The sequence below is a fragment of the Epinephelus lanceolatus genome, chromosome 17 (assembly GCF_041903045.1).
Source record: "Epinephelus lanceolatus isolate andai-2023 chromosome 17, ASM4190304v1, whole genome shotgun sequence".
Classification (NCBI taxonomy): Eukaryota; Metazoa; Chordata; class Actinopteri; order Perciformes; family Serranidae; genus Epinephelus; species Epinephelus lanceolatus.
Genome location: NC_135750.1, coordinates 15,663,428 through 15,682,988, shown reverse-complemented (window position 1 = coordinate 15,682,988; position 19,561 = coordinate 15,663,428). Strand labels below are relative to the sequence as shown.

General features: G+C 40.4%; 1 protein-coding gene across 1 annotated transcript in view; it reads right to left on the bottom strand.

Annotated features, from left to right (window-relative positions):
- Positions 1–19,561, bottom strand: part of ryr2b (ryanodine receptor 2b (cardiac)) — an 84,335-nt gene that overhangs the window by 29,462 nt on the left and 35,312 nt on the right. Inside the window, exons 51-73 of the mRNA XM_078160912.1 lie at positions 19,109–19,199; positions 17,966–18,106; positions 16,376–16,539; positions 16,035–16,113; positions 14,704–14,793; positions 14,305–14,442; positions 14,088–14,165; positions 12,565–12,640; positions 12,303–12,426; positions 11,959–12,074; positions 11,525–11,601; positions 9,737–9,858; positions 9,493–9,542; positions 9,283–9,343; positions 8,264–8,511; positions 6,769–6,850; positions 6,225–6,339; positions 4,989–5,289; positions 4,646–4,883; positions 2,147–2,234; positions 1,959–2,045; positions 1,675–1,836; positions 624–686 (exon numbers count right to left, since the gene is read on the bottom strand). Coding sequence (XP_078017038.1) covers positions 624–686; positions 1,675–1,836; positions 1,959–2,045; positions 2,147–2,234; positions 4,646–4,883; positions 4,989–5,289; positions 6,225–6,339; positions 6,769–6,850; positions 8,264–8,511; positions 9,283–9,343; positions 9,493–9,542; positions 9,737–9,858; positions 11,525–11,601; positions 11,959–12,074; positions 12,303–12,426; positions 12,565–12,640; positions 14,088–14,165; positions 14,305–14,442; positions 14,704–14,793; positions 16,035–16,113; positions 16,376–16,539; positions 17,966–18,106; positions 19,109–19,199 — 2,791 coding nt within the window. The remainder of the gene's footprint in view (positions 1–623; positions 687–1,674; positions 1,837–1,958; positions 2,046–2,146; positions 2,235–4,645; positions 4,884–4,988; positions 5,290–6,224; positions 6,340–6,768; positions 6,851–8,263; positions 8,512–9,282; positions 9,344–9,492; positions 9,543–9,736; positions 9,859–11,524; positions 11,602–11,958; positions 12,075–12,302; positions 12,427–12,564; positions 12,641–14,087; positions 14,166–14,304; positions 14,443–14,703; positions 14,794–16,034; positions 16,114–16,375; positions 16,540–17,965; positions 18,107–19,108; positions 19,200–19,561) is intronic.

Sequence of the window (19,561 nt, the reverse complement as noted above, 5' to 3'; positions counted from 1 at the left end):
GCCGACTTATGAATAAACATTTATCACTGACTCATGAATAAGCAGATACTGCATGCATATTCTGAACAGTATTGTGACTATGTCACATTGATGTCTCTGGTGAACAATGGGTAACTGAATGAGATTATTAAAAAAAATATATACATATATATATATATATATATATATATATATATATATATATATAAAAAAAACAGCTTATGATTTTGCAGGCTATGAGAGCATTCTCCAGTTTAATTTACCACACACTTGCTGCCTTCCTCAAATTAAAAGTCACATGTACTCAGGCATGGCAATGAATATGCAGAACATCTGCAGAATGTGGAAGGTATACACTTCGTTTGTACTCTAAGAATAGTCCAGATGAATGCCCTTTCTTGTTATCTGCACTTCATTTCTGCTCCAACCAATGACAGGCTGCTACAGGGATTCCACTAACCATATGAGACAATTACCTATCATATAGGAGTGTCTTCAGTTTTGTAATATGAGAATGTTGTCTTAGGTTGCTGGGCCCAAAGAGAAAAAAATCCCCGTAATGCAACTGGTATTCATGAATGAAAACACTGAAATATTGTATACATGTTCAGAACACAAAAATAAAATGCAGTGACAGCCTCTACCTTACTCTGAAGATGTATAAGGCAAGTGAAAACATGCTCTCGAATCTCATCTTCAGTTTTCTTCTGTGAAAAGCAAGCAAGCAATGGCAACATTAAATATATATACACCACAGACATATTTTAAAGGTATAGTGTGTGGAATTTAGTGCAGGAGTGTCGAACTCGTTTTAGTTTACAGGCCACATACATTTCAATTTGATTGCAGGTGGGCTGGACTCGTAAAACCATTGCATAATATCCTATAAATAACAAACACCTCCAAATGTTTCCCTTTTTTGTCAAAATAAGTACATATTAAAAATACTAATCTATTTACAAAACAGCCTGTGATGTCTTGAGAGGAATAAATGCAATTTCAACAGTATTTCTCAATTTCCTCCACCTTCAGTCAGACAACAAGTCACTATCATTACATGTGCATTTTAGATTTAGAAAGCTACTCAATGTTTAACTTGTTACTGAAACCTGGCACCTCTTAGCCATCACAAGTGCATCACTATTGGGTATGCAAGGTCATCCCATGGGCCGGATTGGACCCCTTGGCGGGCCAGTTCTGGCCCCCAGGCCGTATGTTTGACAGCCCTGATTTAGTGGCATGTAGACATGAGTTTGCAACACTGCGACCAACTTAAACACCTCCCATGTGCCAAGCATGTAGGAGAACTACATTGGCTGGTGCATTACCACGAATGGCCCTACCTAGAGCCAGTGTTTGGTTTGTCCATTCTGGTCTATTTTGGAAAAACATGGCTGACTCTGTCAAAGAGGACCTACTCCATATGTAGATATAAACGTCTCATTCTGAGGTAACAAAAACACATAAATTCTTGAATTCAAGTCATTTTAAACTGCTGAAAACGTCATCATGACTACTATTTCTGCTAATATATCCCGCTAAATCCGACACACTGGACCTTTAAGACACTCATCTTCATCATGGTCATACCACACCGCAGATTAACAATTAACTACACTCATTACAATGTGATCTACACCTTCAAAGGGTCTGTCACATGAGGACAATATTAATGCTGGTACATGTCCAACTGACCTGAGTGAAGCCGCTCTTAGCCAACATGATAAGGCTGTGGTCGCTTGGAAAACTAAGCCTGAGTCCCATGGGGAGCAGTCTCTTCATGGAAGCCACAATGAGAGAGGTGTGCGTGGAATAACGATCCCCCTTCCTCTTCATTCTCCTCTGCTCATGGCTGAACTGAGTATTTAAAAGCCGTGAAGATAAATTAACTTTGATACTTGACTGAAAGTTGCCAACTTTTTTGTGATTAACATACAACTAGTAGGTGAGCATGAGGTGAATTTATAATTACGTCTGACCTTGGACATTTTGTCATTGTTGACCAAGAAAGCCAGGTTGTTGATTTCATTTTGGACCACATAGTTCTGTTCCTCCCATTTGAAATTCTGCAAGCAAGGATGAAGAAAAATGATTTGTAGGCTACAATATTCACTTGAATAACACTGACATGAGAGGAATAAATAAAAATACTGCGTGTCATCCTCACATGAGATTTGGCCCAAAATATAAAGACCTCTGCCACCATGCTGAACAGCTGCTCAGCGTCAGGGTTCGACTCTTTCAGCCAGCTGGCTCTGAGACAAGACAAACCAAAACACATCACTGAATATCACCGCAGAATTTATTCCTATAAAGCTTAACATATGCCTGAAATAATAACTTTAATAACCACTAAATGACACCCTGACTACTCTCTTTATAATCACAAAAAAATCTGTGTTTTATTCATAGAAATAAAATGAACAAAAAGGACACTGAACTGTTTGCTGTAATCATCTGAGTAGTTCACCAGAAAATTGCTACTGTTATTGGTTGTTATGGTAACAACGTGCACACATCAATGGGGCTGTCAAGTGTGTCAAACTCACTTGATGAGAACTCAATTTTTACCTACTGCTGCTTTTTAAGTGATCGAAGGTATTGACATCTTTGCAGTGAGTAGATGTTTTTGTAATTGGCAATATTGGGGATTACAAGTAATATAGTACATTTGTTTTGCAACTTTTGTTAAAATACTTCCTTATTTTCCTGTTTCTTTTGTAGCCATTAATTGCATATGTGTCAAAACATGATGTAACGTTACTGCAATGCAATGCCCAAGTACTCCGATGAGTTATTTTTCTCTGTAGGTAAAGCTGTAACATATCCACCTCATTTTCAAACACGGAAGTAAATAGTGATCAACTTCCGTTTTTTTGTGCGTGACTTCCGGTCAGCCGCTTTCCGTCATGCTTTCCCTTTCCGGAGCTAACGGTGCAAGCTAATTTTTTTTCAATTTTCAGTTGTTTATGTTATTATGTTAGTCAATCAGTTAGTTAGTTAGTTAGTTAGTCTGTGTATTTTGTATAACGTTAGATAACTGTGCCCACTAACTTCCGTTATAACGGAAATTTATTCCCTCTAAACGCGAATAAATCGCACGTCAATCATAAACTATGAACCAAAAAAGCACAATCTATCCCGAGTGAGACAAACTGCTTGATCCCCGTCTCCAGTGTACCAGCAGACAACCTGCAGAACCGAATCAGCGAAAAAACACACCGGGCTACACAGCCTCTCTACCTGAGCAGCTGAAGCTGCGGCTCGCACCCTCGACACACAGACGGTGCTTCTGCATGCCAGCCAAACGTGTGCGCAACTGTGAGAAATAAATATGTGAGGTGTACGCTGCTTTTCTATCTTTTTTTTCCCCTTTTCTTTCTTTCTCTCTGTCAGCGACATACACTCCTAACACAGGACAGGTTGTTCTAATTGACTTAGTTGATCATTAAGCCATAGTGATGCACTGATCAGCTCTGATAGCACCTGAATCAGCATGTACGCATCAACCATCCAGCCGTTATAACATGATTGAGCTAGCAAAGCAGTTTTGTGTTGCTATGTGTGGTATTTATTCAGTTTTGGAAAATCACGATGTCTAGAAAGCATCAGTGGCTGCAGCTGACAGGGACAGCTAACGTTAACACTAGCAGCAAAGCTAACATCAGGATCGTCATCCGTTAAAAGCCTCCCGTTGTCGGATACGACATGAAACTATTCCAGTTAGCTCAATCATGCTGTAACTAAGACATCCGCTGGAGAAAATATTTTTTTCACGGGCCACTTTGTGAGTTTAGTGAGTTATTACAGACACGGCTAACGGCTAACAGCTAACGGTTAGCCCAGCTAATCTACAATAACCATGTTATTAATTACACACAGAGAAAATACTAATGTTTGTTCAGTCATTGTGTTTATAGACTTTACAAACATCAGATTAGTCTAAACGGTGATATAGTGACGTGAAAAATGTGATATATACATATATATATAGCTAAACTCAGCAAGGTAAACAACAAGGCGATTCCCATTTACACAGTGGTAAGAGTGCTGGACCGGAAGTGTCGCACAAAAAAACGGAAGCTGGCTGCGTTCTGTTTTGCCTCCGTGTTTCCGTGAAAAATAAGGTGGATAACCAGCAAGCTTCAATTCCTCTTTAGCAGCAAGGCAATGGAGATAGTGCATAAAAGACACCTCTCCATGCTTTGGAGTACACCGCTTGTTTGGTCATTACTGCAAAGCCTCGCCTCAGTGAGTTCTCAACTTGCAAGTCAATTTGTTTATAAGTTAGCCCCCTACAACGGTTGTAACAGCAACACTGCACATAAAATGGCTGCCACTCTAACCATCCTGCTATGCTGACTTGAATGGCAAAGTCCACTCTACTCTTATTCTGCATCTTTGGTTTTACTTGTATTTTTCATTGCCTGAAATGCACCAAGAGCTGTTTCACAAAGATAAATGGAAAATTTGGTGCTCCAAAGGTTTGTGAAGAACTTCAGAGACCAGATGATAATCATGGGTTGGGTGATGTCAATATCAGATGAAGTGAAATAAGTTTCACTTTCTATAGACTCCTCTACAATTTAAAATTACTCCTGGAGCTTTTGGACTGAGAAAATAAGCTTGCCTACCCGCATCTAAGCTCCTTGGCAGCATGCCTTACCGATTAGAATCCACAAATGGGATAAGGAGGGGATAGAAGGCGTAGAGGTCTCGCACTAGTAAAGTGAACTTCTCCTGTATGTGCAGCTCTGCCTCAGAGGTATCACCCCCTTCTGCTTTCATCTGCTCCTCCTCTAGCAGCACACACTCAGCCCTCTTCCTCAGTTTTTCCATCAGTGGCAGGAAGTGGCTCTTTAACAGCTCAGTTCGGGCTTTGCATATAATTGGCTGAGAGAAAACTGAAAGATTTGACAACTGTTAATAGTGTGAAAAATAAAAGGTGTAACTGATGTGGACTAAAGAAAGCCACACATAAGTAACAGTATTGTATATGAGCACAATACCTGCCAGCTGTTTCATCCAGTCGCCCTTGCTAGCTCCCACATGGTTGAGGATGATACGGAGGATGTGGCCGAGAAGGTCACTAGCATGTTGAGGAATGACAGCGGTACAGATGGGGCTGTCTGGCTGGCCCTCAGGGCCCCACTGCCACCAACGGGACATGTAGCTGCACAGCATAGGCAGAGTGACCTCCGTGACATGGATGTAGTTGGCCTGGCGAGCACCAGCACCAGCGCCTGCCAACTCCTCCGCTTCCTCCAGAGCCTGCTCCAGAGAGGGCAGATGGGGACACATGTCCTCCACCTGATCTGGCAGCCCCAGGTCTAACAGAAACAGATATGGAAAATAAAGCCAAAAAAACACAGGGTATAAAAGGATGGTGGACTACAAGTGGACTTGTATGGGGTCCATCATCAGTGTATGACATACAGTCGATGTCTCCCAGCACGCCCCCAGTTTGAAGAAATGGAATGCCAACACAGAGGCTAAGCAATGCACTACTTTATTCACATAAATAAAGTCCCTTCTACAAAAAACTTATAACAGTTTCAGTGTACGCTAGATTGAGAGTATTTTTACCGCTTTACCTTTCCATCAGACAGCCCATTCTGATGGGAAAGCTGTTAACACCTTCAGTTCCCCACACACACTCTCTTAAAACCCACCAGATTCCATTCACAAAAATGTGACTTTGGTTAATCCAAACCAATCATTTTAAATGCCAAAGTCACACAATAACACAAACAAAAAACTGAACGCAACAGCAGCCCAGCAGCTCCTGCATTCAGCGACATTTATCGCTGTTTTTTTTTCAATAGTCTGGCTGTGAAGAGACAATGCAATGGCTTTAGTTTCCTGTCAGATATTGTTGTCTGATGGCAAGATAAAGCAGTGAAAATATTCTAAATAAAGTGTCACTTAAACTGATATTGATTTAATTTTAGGTGGTGGAAATATGGTTTGTTTCTGATCCCTCCACAGCAGTGCATTTATCAGCCTCCGTGTCAGACTACAGCCTGCTTCTCCAAACTGGGGGCGTGCTGACTGACATCTACTCTAGGTAATACACTGACTACTGAGTAGTAAAGCACCTCATACAACCCCACTTCAAAATATCCTAACTATCCCTGTAAGATAAGGGGTGAGAGCTTTTCATGGAGCCTGAGATTAAACAGACAACACTGATAAATATCTGTCTGTATACAATGTGTTTGTTTATTACCTTCTCTCTCAGCAGCACTCATGATGTTGTAGATGGAGTAAGGGTTGTTGTGGTTGAGGGATGGCTCCAGGAAGCATACAGGAAAAGTCCCAGTCAGGGCTGCCAGACACGCACCTGCTGCTGGCCTCTGCCTGTATGGGAATGCCATGTTAGGACAAAGCATGGGGCTGACTTGTGTCCAAATCGTATCAAACTGTGTGGGGTAAGATTGCTGATGTAAGTTTACTTGCCAGCAACTTTTTTTCTATCTCACGTTCCAAAATTTACCTTATCTTATCTTGGCCTTAATATATTTATTAATAGCCTTAATCCTAGGTGTCTGATGAGTTCTATTCTAAATCGAAAATCCATGAAAATGAGCTTCTGATTTCAATAATCAAAATCAAAAGCAGGATCAGTGATTCTCCCAGTATAGTGGAGTATACACATAAAAGAGGACGGTAACAGTTAATGAAGAAGTGCCAAATTTTTAACTAGAATTATATTTGAAAAAATACATTTTTAAACATTTTATTGAAAGAAAACATGACATTATAGTCATTAGCACAAAAAGGTAGTACCCCTCCATGTAGATGCTGCTACTGGTGCCAAGAGAGTAGAGGCTGTTGACGATCCTGTAACAGGACACCTGGATACTCCCCACTGGAAAGACAAGGTGATGCTTTAAGCTGAGATCCTTGTTAGGTTCCTTTCAAACACAGCCAAGGATGCTGAGTAGGGAAGCTGATAACGAACAATCATGAAGAGATAGATGAGCTGGATGGCTGATTTAGGTAATGAATGATTCCTGGAAGGTCAGGATATTAGTGAGGGAGACAATATGTTCCTGTTGCTCTGTGGCCATGACTGAGACACTTAATGAGCACTGGTTTCAAAGATGTGTAAGGTAGGAAGTTGAGGGGAGGGTGTCCCTGTGTGATTGCAAGGGTGTGGAAACCAGCTGTTCATTCAGCTCCATAGCATGCAGAGGGTAACAGATGAGACGGCTGAACACGTGGTGGTGGTGGTTGTATATGTACTGTTGTAAAGGTACAGGAAGGTATGTTAAAGTTCCTAAACTGGCATTGATTAAACCCCTAAAAACCCACATCTGTTCATCAAATTTACGTATTTAGAAGGTTTAGCCATTAAAAAAAAACTCCCACCATGCCTTAAAATAGCTTAGATTTAACTCGACACCTTTGCCTTATTTAGTATGCACACATCTATGAATATGCAAATAAGCCCTGTCTCTATCACCATGCACCCCTCAACCGTCGCCTGCAGCTCAACTCTACCTACTCACCTCCAGCTTTGCTCATCAAACACACATAAACCTGATGTTTTCTGTTTTGCTAGCTACACAGTGGCAAGTAGTAATAGAGGAGTGTGTCGAACTAGATACTGATTTCAAAGAAGAAGAAAAAGACGACAACGAAAATGACAAAGAAGAACAACTGTTCAGGGTTGCTAACATGTCAACTTATCAGACTGGTAATGTTTTTATAGATCACTTTCTACAATGTTGTTAACATAACAGTAATAGATAACATTACCTTTCAGCTTCACTAGTTTATTAAGTAGCTAATGATTATTTGTTGCTAACATCAGTCAAACCTTGTTACTGATTGCCACCTCTGTCAAGTTGATCTGAAAGTGAAACCTAGCATGTAAAATACCGATACGTAGCTACATCTGGCCTCTCCTTTGACACCCCTCATTTAGTGTTAGCCCCACCAAGCCCCTCAAGTTGACTGGATTAGTTCCTTAAGTATGTGACTGGCTGTCTGAATCTGTGTTTCTGAGAATGTCATTGGTAGACTACAATTCAAGGCAAAAATGCTCACCCATGGCATCGGCTGCTTATTTTGCTGATGGTGTGTATTGTAGTATATGAAAACACCATATGGACATGTCAACAAGGTTAAAAACTCTCCAACTTTTCATTTGAAGAGGTCTTTAACAAACTGCCATTGTAACAGTGTATTTTAGGGAGCATTCTAAGGTGAATAATGTGTCGTACAAAAATTTGAGGCATGCCTCTTTTACGGTGGTCGACATCCAGGTCGCCCTTACCTAGGAGGTCCAACCCATAGTTTTGGCTGCCAAGATGCTGGAAGAGGGATGTGAGGGTGGGCAGGAGTATGGAGGTTGTGTAGCTGAGAACCTTGGCCACCCCTCTAGCCTGCTGACTCCTGCTCTGAGGCAAACAGACCAAGGTCACAGAAAGATTTTCTACAGTCATCTCCAGATCAGCTGCAGCTGCCTCGAAGAATGAATGCAGAGATGCTTGGATACACTCTGGGGCTGACTTCATCAGTGCCCTAAGACCAAAGGGTGAGAGAATGGCAGTTAATATTATATATATATATATATATATATATATGTATATATATATATATATACATATATATATATATATATATACATATACATACATATATATATATATATATATACATATACATACATATATATATATATATATATATATATATATATATACATATATAGGGAGAGAGAGAGAGAGATAGATATATGTAACTAACTAACTAACTAACTAACTAACTAACTAAAAAGAACTCAAAATAATAACAAATTTTCTCAAAATATTGAGAAACAATACTAAGTTGTTTTACTTTTTTTTAATTGGCGAAAATGGGCTTCCATATGTATTTGTAATTAAATAAACAGTAGTTGATTTGTTTTCTGCAAAATTAAGCAATATTACAGGCACAAATAGAAATCAAAAGTGTATGAAATTAAAAGGTAAAAGTGTTATGCAGTGTGTCTTTTGGCAGGCTAAAATAAAACCAGTCAAATGAACTAAATAAGTTGCTAATCTATCCTGCAGACAAGTCCAAATGACATCAATCTCTTCTGAGCCTAGATTCTACCTCTAGCGTCATGCTTCAGAGGCATTGTCCTCAGGGAGTAAAAGTGATATCAACCACAATTAGATAGCATCAGTGTATCAGTGGCTCAATTACACCAGTCATCTCATCCTCAGACATGGTGGTGTGACACTGATGTGACCGCAGGCAGAGCAGGGAGATCGATTCAGGCAGAGTAGGACAGTAGTGCCATCTAGCTACCTGGCATCAAGAGCCTGAGCCAAAACATGGAGGCAGCTTGCAACTGATGAGGCTTCGTTCCCTGGAAAAACACACACAAAATATGCATAACATGCATATACAAACAAGGCATTAGAATCTCAGACATCTTAAACAGCAAACCAAGGAATCAGCTGTGAAAGAGAACAAGTGGGACAAACTGATGTCTGAATATTTCCACACCATCCTTACCAAAGAGTGAGATCCTGTGTCTTACTAGAGCTGCAAGCTTACAAAAGAGGCTGGATGTGAGGAGAAAAGACAAGTGAAGTAATGAGGAGTGGAAAAAAGGAATTACAGGACACGAAATCAGAAGAATGAGGGCTCTTCTGTTAAAGAAAAAAAAGCCTTAAATAAAACAGTTGAATTATTATGCAAAACATGTCTGAGGAATTGTCTCAGACTACTGTGTGTTTTGTTGGGGGTTGAAACACACCTTACAATCATCTCCTTTTCCTTTTTGGATGCGTGACTTCTATTACCACTTGAGCAGAGGGAAGTGGACAGGAAATACAGTCGGTGGCTCTTCACATATTGTTCCAAAAGAGGAAGGACAACCTGTTGATCGGAGTAATAGCCGGGTCACTTCATAAATCAGCATGTATTAATATATATATTCCCCATAAAATTTTGTCTGACTGAGTTCAAAGTTTTATTTTTAAGTTTACATGCTGTTTGACAACATCACATTCTGTACCTGTTTGGCCCCGTGTTGTATTGAAGCTACATCACAATCACTGGGAAAAAATATCTCAAAGACACGTTTTACAGCTGCACCATTACATCAGATTGATAACCCTGGAAGACTTGTTTATCACTTGTTCGTTCAACTTGTTTTCTTCACTCAGCTGATGTGAATGTCTTCAAGAGGTTCAGGGTACAAGCAGTACCTGCCTGTTTACAGGGTTCCTACAGCTGAAGACAAGACTTTTTATTGCCACTTTGAATTAAATTTAAGACTGATTTAACAATGACCCAAACTGAAGGGGAAGAAATAACACGAGTCAACAAAAATCATTACGACTTTATCTGTCTTGTGGCAGACAAGTGGTGGTAGAACAGGACTAGGAAGTACCTGGTGTTTGTTGGAAGGTTTTCTTGGCAGTTTTATATTTCTCACTCTGCATGTGGGATTCCCCAGCCTTGATCCCCACTGTGCATAGTATTAAACACTTTTTGCATAAAATGCACAGAGCCTCATATGCATTGCCTTGTTCCGGTTTCAGCCTTGCTGCAAAATCTTGGTTTAATAGCCAATTTTTGTCTAATTTGCACTTCCCTATTTTGTCCGGGGAACAGTGACAGCTAGCTAGCAGACAGTGGTTTGCTCTGAGTTTCTCTGCTAGACACAAAATATGAGGTTTTCTTTGTTCTACTATCCTGATCTGTGTGACGTTAGTGTGAGAGATATTTGGTGAATATTTAAAAAAAAATATATATATATATATGTTACAAATTAATTTTGACATCTTGCAATGCAACATCAGAAAAAAACGATTCACAAAATCCTATTTCCCATCTTAGCATTTTAAGACTTCAGAAAGACAAGACATCTTTATACACATTGAGGCCTTATTTTTAAATTAATACATTTAGTGCATTTTAAGACTTTTTAAAGACCCGCAGGAACCTTGTGTTTAACATGAAACGTAATGATAGACCTCTCAAGGACCTGTTGAGAAAAGAGTATAACATTTTGTACTCCATTAGCTCCTCTTATAAAGCACTAGCAGTTCACAGACAGCCAGATGGACAGCCAGACAGACAGAGCCGTGCGTGGTTGTGTGAGTGTGTGGTTGAGTGGGAGGTGTGGGGTGTAGAGATCTGAGACATGACTGTTCACGGTATTGGCCTACTGGGTCTGACTCAGTGGGTCCCATCAATGAAAAATAGACCCTTTTCATTCGCTGCCTCCTCGGAGGCAGAATTGTGTGGGAAGCTTTAATCAATGTCCTGATGGCAATCGACACGCCCACATGGATTTCCAAAATGGTTAAATAAATTACACAGCCATGAAAGGTTTTACTTAGAGGGGTTGCCCATAGCAACCACATAACAAAACTAATTAGATGACATAAATGAAATAAGAAAAAAGGCCAGGAAGAGGGAGGGAAAAAAATGGCATTGGAAAAGGGAAATTGGAAGGAGGCTAGATCAATGTCAGGTCTCATATCAGACAGACGATTTCAACTGTATTTAGATATGTATTTGATCTGAGGCAAACCTTGGGAAAAAAAATAAGTGGTTGCTGGTGTGGAGCTCTCTCTCCTTTAGACATCTGTCCTCTGGCTTGCATCACCTCTGGGGAGAAAAACACAATGAAATACTAAATCAAAGACAAAGACTTAAGCAACCACGGTACTACAAAATAGAAAAATATTAATAATAAAAGTGTTTCTGGGTCATTTTTACATCAGACAAGTTCACATACCCAGGCATGCTGTGAGCCATTTTGCGATGGTTCACATCACAACTACCCTAAATCAGACTTGCTGAATGAAGACTCAAGAGACTGTTGCTCGGTGTTGATAAAATGTGAGGATTCAGTGAAATATTCAAAACCTTACACTGTCGGCTACATGGTGCACTCATACCTTTGGAATGCATAATGTAAAAAATTCTTTTATGTGTTTTTTTTTTTCATATGCATCATGTTACCCAGCTCCAACACGTGCTCTTGGGCATCCTCGGTGTGACACAGCAGCCGCTGAAGGAGACTGTAGCCAAAGCAGTTGGCTACGGCTGGAAAGTCCATCCCCACTGTCTTCCGATCCCTGCAGAGGGAGTGAAATCAAACTGGGATAATGATACACAACCGCTGGAAAAGACAGTGAGCTCTAACCTTAATTACTGTACAATCTGGACTATGTATTTTATTTTTCTAAATTGTCTGCATACTACTGTGAAATGAAAATGGAGGACCTCATTTGCTACCCACCTCTGCTACCCACCATACTGTATCACATTGCCCTTTTACAATCATACGCTCATTCTGCACTCACCTCCACACAGTGTAGCCATTGAGCTGAAGGAACTTAAGGACATCCTGGGCTCTTTCTCTGAATTTAGTCTTCTCCTTGGCAGTCAGGCTATCATAGGGTACAAGCATTGAATGGCCACCCCCTCCTGAGAACAGAAATGGGTCAAGTACATTGCAATTTTGTTAACTGTTGTGCTCCTGCGGAGGAGAGGTGACGAGGCAAGAGGAGAGGAGAGGACTTCAGGAAATATTGTAGAATAGCTGCTGACACCCTGTTATGGTACCTTTACTCTCAAGTTCTACTTTCTTCCTCTTAGCCCAGGCATTGTGGTAGTTTTCAGCCAACTGTTCTGCCATACCCTACAGAGAATGACAAGAAAGAGAATAAAGTAAAATCTATTTACTATACTTTTTTGGCACAAGTATGCCAGAGATGCAGACACCAAGCCAGTTTAAATAATGGCCAAACATACCAGCTCCTCTCACTCCCTTTTTAAGCAGCAGACGGTGTCCTAATGGACCAGCAGGAGAGTCCAGGCCCTCTCCTCTAATAGGCAAACTACTTTTGTCAAGGAAATACATCAAGGAAAATGAGCCCTGTACCCCAAATATGATTACACAGCACTCCAAACATGTTACCAATGGCAGATGATTTATCTCTCTAACGTGACTTCACTTGTGTCACTGAGTTGTTTAAGAAGACAATTATGCCTGTGCAGTTAGACTGCAACTGCCTTAAGCCGCGTATATGACATCTGACAACTCACATTTATTACTCTGTTTAAATACAAGGCATTAGGATTATTTAAATGTATCTGCCAACACAACAGCAACACTGGTAATTGGCAAGCGTTAGCACCTCTGCAGATTGTTTGCCAGGATTAAAGGTCCAGTGTGTAGGATTTAGGAGGATATATAGGTAGAAATGGAACAGAATATAATAAGTGTGCTCTCTTTAGTGTATAATCACCTGAAAATGAGAATTGTTGTGTTTTTCTTACCTTAGATTGAGCCATTTATATATACATATGGAGCAGTTCCTCATCCACGGAGATCACAATGTTTTTACAGAAGCCCAGATGGACAAACCAAACACTGGCTCCAGATAGGGCCAGTTTTGGCGCCAGTCACGGTAATTAGAAGCCCCTCCGTGACAAGCAGCATCGGACATTTAATGTGAAACTGCTGTATTTACTGTTCTCCCAGTTTTAATCATCTGGTCCATTTGTTTTGAAGAGGAAGAGACCGCTGCGGATAATTCAGCTCCCGAAAAATGTCCCTAATGTCTGGATCTTAGGTTTCCAGAGAAAAAAAGGTGAGCACACATTAGCAGGTGTTGGGCTAAGGGCCTGGCCCGGACATGCCAAACAGCATCACAGATTTGTAATTTGTAATGTGAGACTGCTTTTTGTTTTTACCAGTGTGTATCACCGGGTCTGTATGTTTTGGAGAGGAGGAGACCTCTGCAGATAATTTGGCTCCTGGTGACAAACCTCCTGATTGTCTGGATCAGAAATAAGGTGAGCACACATAGCAGGCACTTGCACTTTTTTTACCAGTTTTAATCACCTGGTCCATTTGTTTTGGAAAGAAGGAGACCTCTAGGGATAATTTGGCTACGGGTAAAAAAAACTCCTAGACAATGAATGCTTAAGAAATTCTAATCAGAAGTTTCAGCTGGTTGAAATCTGCAATCCTCACTGCTAGACGCCACTAAATCTCCCTAAATCTTACACACTGCTCCTCTAAAGTATAATGAATGTTGTACCTAATTCAATGGTGTATATGGTAATAAAAAAATACTTACACACTGATCCCATGATAAGGTGATGCTGCTCATGTCCAAAGGTTTGGGGCTGAAGGTTGATGCTCCTTCAAAGGACAGCTACAACAGAGAACAATTGGCTGATGACTCAATTAAATAAAGTCAGAAGAAGTTTAGTTGTGAACTAGATGACTTCTAAGAGAAAAGACAGGTTTGGTGCCCAGATGCTGAGTGAATGTGGTCTATAAAGCACGCATACCTGTCCAGACTGAGATACTCTGCGTGTACAGGTATGTGTGCCAAATGCATCTGCTTCTTTGGTTCTCTCTATGGTCCATCCAAAGGCCAGCATACTCTTTATTGTTTCTTTAATGGCCCAGCGGTATGCCTCCTTCTCCTGGCAGACATATAAATAAACCCACATTTACACCTAAACATGGCAGGTCATCAAAGGACAGCAGAAGAGCACAACATGCTCAAACTATTTTGATATTAAAAACACTTTATAAGAAGTCTGTTGTCCACTCCACACATCAAAGACCATGAACCGAGGCACTTTAATCTTTTATATTACGTACACCACATTTGGTATGCAAGTGCCTCTGGGATTTCTCAGTTCACTGCTCTCTTTTTCTATCTTTTTGACTTCTCACTCTACCTTCTCAGCCAGAGCCCTGTATGGCTTGAGGAGAGGGTGAACCTTGGTGTTCTCGCATAGCTGCTCCCCGTGAACCCAGCCGTTGGCAAACTGACAGAGATAATACCCAGATTTGGTGAAAATCACACATTGAAAATATGCTGACATCAATATATTAGCTCAAGCACACAACACAGACAGATGTTTTGACACTGTCAATCGGACAAATTATCTTTCAAATGTATTCTTAAGTGGTTCAGGCCTGAACAGGATATCATACATCACCTCTACTTTGTCAACTTAAAAGGGAGAGTTTGGATCTTTTGAAGTGGGGTTGTATGAGGTACTTACACATTGTCAGTGTGTTACCTACAGTAGATGTCAGTTTGGAGAAGCAGGCAGGCAGTGCCACCACAGAGGCCAAGTAATGTACTGCTGTAGACGGAGGGGGCAGTAGAAAAACGTATTTTAGCCATCTAAAAATATTAATATCAGTTCAAGCAATGCTATATTTAAAGTATTTTCACAGCTTTACCTTGCTGTCAAGCGGTTATATCCATCTATGCTCTCTTCAAAGCCACCAGACTCCTGTGACAAAAACAGTAATTTTACCTCACACAAAACAGGAGTTGCTGGTCTAATGCTGCTTTGATCGGTTAACTTGTTTGTGTTGTTGTGTGACTTTGGTGAATCCGAACTACCCTTTAAGGGTGCTTTCAGACCTAGAGTTGTCTCTGGTCCAAATCAGGGACTAATTTGTTACAAAGTTGCATAATTGCCTAGAGTTAGTTCATGTTCTCATGGCAGCATTTACAGGCGGACCAGATAAAATGCCTTGTGCAAGAGGGCTGCTCTTGATTGGTCAGAATTTCTATGCAGGAAAAATCCAGGAAGTAAAAAAAACGTTGAAGGCAAACCATACAGTTTGAAAACGAGGCGCGGCTCCAACTAGAAAACAATGTTTTGATGCATTGAATGTGCTGAATGTGCATATTAAGGCAATAATGTGATTGCAGTTGGTTCAGATCAAGGTTGGAACACATTCTCACCACAAATGAACCGTACCAGAGTTCGTTTGTAACTGGACCAAGACCACCTCTTCAAGAAGGTCTCAGTCTTGTTGTTTTGGTGGCACCCGAGTGTGCTGCTACCCCTGTCCATAGCAGTTCATTGCTTAGCTTCTGTGGTGGTGCACCTGCCTGCCTCTCCAAACTGGGAGCGTGCCGACCACCATCTCCTGTAGGTAATCGACTGACTAAGGATAAGTAACTCATATAAGCAATCTTAAAATAGACCTGAACTAAACCTTTAATAGGCTGTTAAGATTTGAAGGATAATTATTGTGACATTACCTTGTCCAGTGACCACTTCTCATGAGTATGCTCTGCATACTTGTTCACAACAAACTCCAGTCTCTCTGGCACTGACACACTGGTGCAAGAAAAGAAATAATGCATCATGTAGCTCTATCCCACAGTAAACACATTCAGATAATACTGCTCTTCATTATTGGATAGATTTATCAGGAGTATAAAAATGCATTTTCATAGCCACACCTCTTTGATTATGACATTTTGTCCCAAAGCTAAGCCTCTCTACCAAATTACTTTACCTGGAGCAGAGCAGGTCATCAAGAATCAATATGTGCTGTTCTTTATCTATGATTAATAAACAGCCCTGGTCAGTATCTTACCTGGAGGTATCTACAGGCTGCGGGTCAAAGTGTCCATCTGTGTCCATCGAGGCATTTCTCTCTGCACTTGACGAACAGCCTGAGTCCATTTGGTCAGGAGGCAGGGCCTTGGCCACTGCAGCCAGGCAGTGGACACTCAGCTTAAATAACTGAGCCTCATAGGGCTGTGATGATGGGGAAGAAAGGGTGGTTTGGAAATGTAGTGTAGGAGGAAGGAGAGAAGAAATGAGACAGCACAGGACACAATAGGACAGGGTCAGGGGAAGCTGGGCAATTAAATGGCAGAAATAATTCTGGAGTAAAATAAAGTGTGAACAAAGTTTGTAATTATTAATGTTAAACAGTCCGTGCTGTTCCATTATCTGTAAAACGAAGAAACAATACAAAAATGTTTGCCAGCATCCAAATTTTACAAGAATGCAGTGTTCATTAATTTGTTGAACCAGTGTGTTAACATGACATTATAGGTTATATACACAAATGAAAATATATTATTTGAACCAAATCTCGCATATTGCAGAGCTGACATCCTCTACATTTGGATTTTGGTCAAGCCTAGTTTTTGCAAAATATGTCCAACTTTGTTTGTCATTTAATTTTAATTTTAAATTAAAAAAAAAAATTGTTCAATTCCAATTTAATAACACTGAATTTAATTATTTTGGATACAAAGACCTACCCGTGTTGCAGAAATAATTCGGCTGAGAGACCGTGTTGGAAACCTAAATAAGTGGTCAAGAAATACCATTTCTCAAATTGAATTCTAGCTGTTAATTCTCTCATCCTAACAAAAGAGAAGTTTGTTATTTACATTATGTTTAAAAAGTCTGGTTACTGCAGGAAAGAGTAACACAAGTGGTTGTAAACACAGTGAAAGTCAGCTGGGATAAAATCTAATTTATATAACCAGTTTTCCTTACAGTACAATTTTATTCAAATAAGTCTCCATTTTAAGTTATTTTCCAGCTATAGCCACTCTACAATAAGCATCATAAAATAAATAGGGCAACTGAAACACTATACGCCCACGCTATACTACACACACTAATATTTCTCTCAAGGGTTTCTTCTGTGCAGTGCTGACTCGGTTTCTGAGGCCGTTTGATGTGGGTCACAAGAGGGACGGAAATGATCTTATGAACTTAGCTCTTTGATGTTTTTCATGTTTCAGTCAGGTAAGTATCCGTCAGAAATATGCTGGCGCATGCATGCAGTCAACTGAGGAAACATTCAGTTATTGCTTATGTCTCTCACATTTCCAGCAACTCTGCGCAGTGGTGGGAGGTTTCGTACAAGGATATGAAAAATTTACTCTTAATCTCAAGTGTGTTGTATCTTCCTCCACTCAGCTTCTTCTACAAGTTTACTAAAGTAGAAAATCAAATACGGATTTTGCTGTTTGTCCTGAAATAAACTTCAAGGAGGGTGCAAAAAACAGAGGTGCTCAATCAGTGGTATTATCACACTGTCAAAAAATGAAACATTTATTCACTTTCTGCAGCTTTTTCGGTGCTTCACATAAATATTACACTAATTGTAAATACTTTTGACATGATTTTGAGACTGACACAGGTATTCAATATGGTTTACCGTCTTTGTCAAGGCCTTAAACACGCCCCAGAACAACTTTCTAGACAGGTGGAGCTCCTCTTCAGAGGCCAAACCCTGGTCACCCTGCGCTCCAGCTAGTGAGTAGTACTTCCACCTCAGCTCGTAGTGACTGGTCAAGAGCTGGTGGATCAAAGGATTAATGCACAGTCAATAAATTGTATCATTTTAAAGGTATACTATGCAGGTATTGTCAGTTATTGTTTGTAACAGTTTCCCCAGCGAAAGTGGAATCCAATCCCAGCTAACTCTAACGCTATATGTGCGGGGTTTTTTAGGCACTGTGCCCCCAGTTTTCATAGCATCCTATTGCTGCTTACATCTGTCAACTGGTCACTTCCTTTTCATAAAGTCCCAGTTGTGCGCTGTGCCCAGGACTGACCCAAACACACTAAAAAAAGAAGAAAAAACAGGCAGAGGACAGAGTCTCTGCAGACAAATGAAGCTCTAGCAAAAGTTCAGTCAGGTAGACAATACAGTACAGCTTAGGCTGTGATTGTTCTTTCTCACCTTGCCGCTCACTCCATGCATGTATGCTTACTCTCTATCTCTAGCTGTCATTGTCCAGGACTGTCAATTGAGTCATCAGCTGGTCTACAGTGACACACTTTCTCCATTATCCTATCGTCTTACTGCTTCTCGTTTCAAATGTGGTTCTTTTTCTGCCTGTAGTTCTTTCATGCAGCACCCTGCACCTCCCCATCACCACCTAGTCTTCTCGGATTCATCAGCCTCGCCCGCCTCATCAACCTCAGAGCAATCAGCCACCACATCCTCGGCCAGTGTCTGGACTCCATGGGGGGATTTAACTTGCTGTTGCTCAGATGTCCCAAAATCATGAAATCTCCCTCTGGTGTCGAAGCACCAAAAACTTCTGATAAATCTTAACCAGCACAAATCATCTGTTAATCTGTACACTCATATACTGTACTAAACATTATCTTTACTTTATTCATATTTGTCTCCTGATTAAATACACTTCTAGTGTGGCATAAGTGGTGATTGAAAGGGACTGCTTTTGCTTGAGTCTGTTTTTTCAGAGAAAATCCTGCATAGTACACCTTTAACTTAGTGTACTAATATATTTTCACATACACTGTAGTAAACCAGGATTTGTTTATTCACCTTTAGGGGCATCTGACTGTAGTCTGTGAGATGGGGAACATCGAAGACAAGACGTAGGAGAAGAGGCTGCATCATAGATGGCCGGAGTTTACTGAGGACACCAGCGAGAGCAGAATTAGTCACCAACAAACACACACACACACACACATAGACACACCAGATGAATGATGTTGTGACTGACTATCATGTCTCAGATGAGTATCACAAATAATTGAGAAGATGCCGTGGGCAAGATGTTAATTAATTTGTCAACATTTTGATTGACTTTGGTAAATTCCATCTAAATTGGGCAAAGACAGGCTTTACAGTGATTCATTAAATTTAATGAGTGGAAATAGGAGTGTGCTGATGTATCTGCATCAATTAACGATAATTTGTTGCCGTTTCTCATTTCTCTTGTCAACATATGATATGGTCAAACAGCAAAAACACGGTCAAGTCAGTGGATACAGG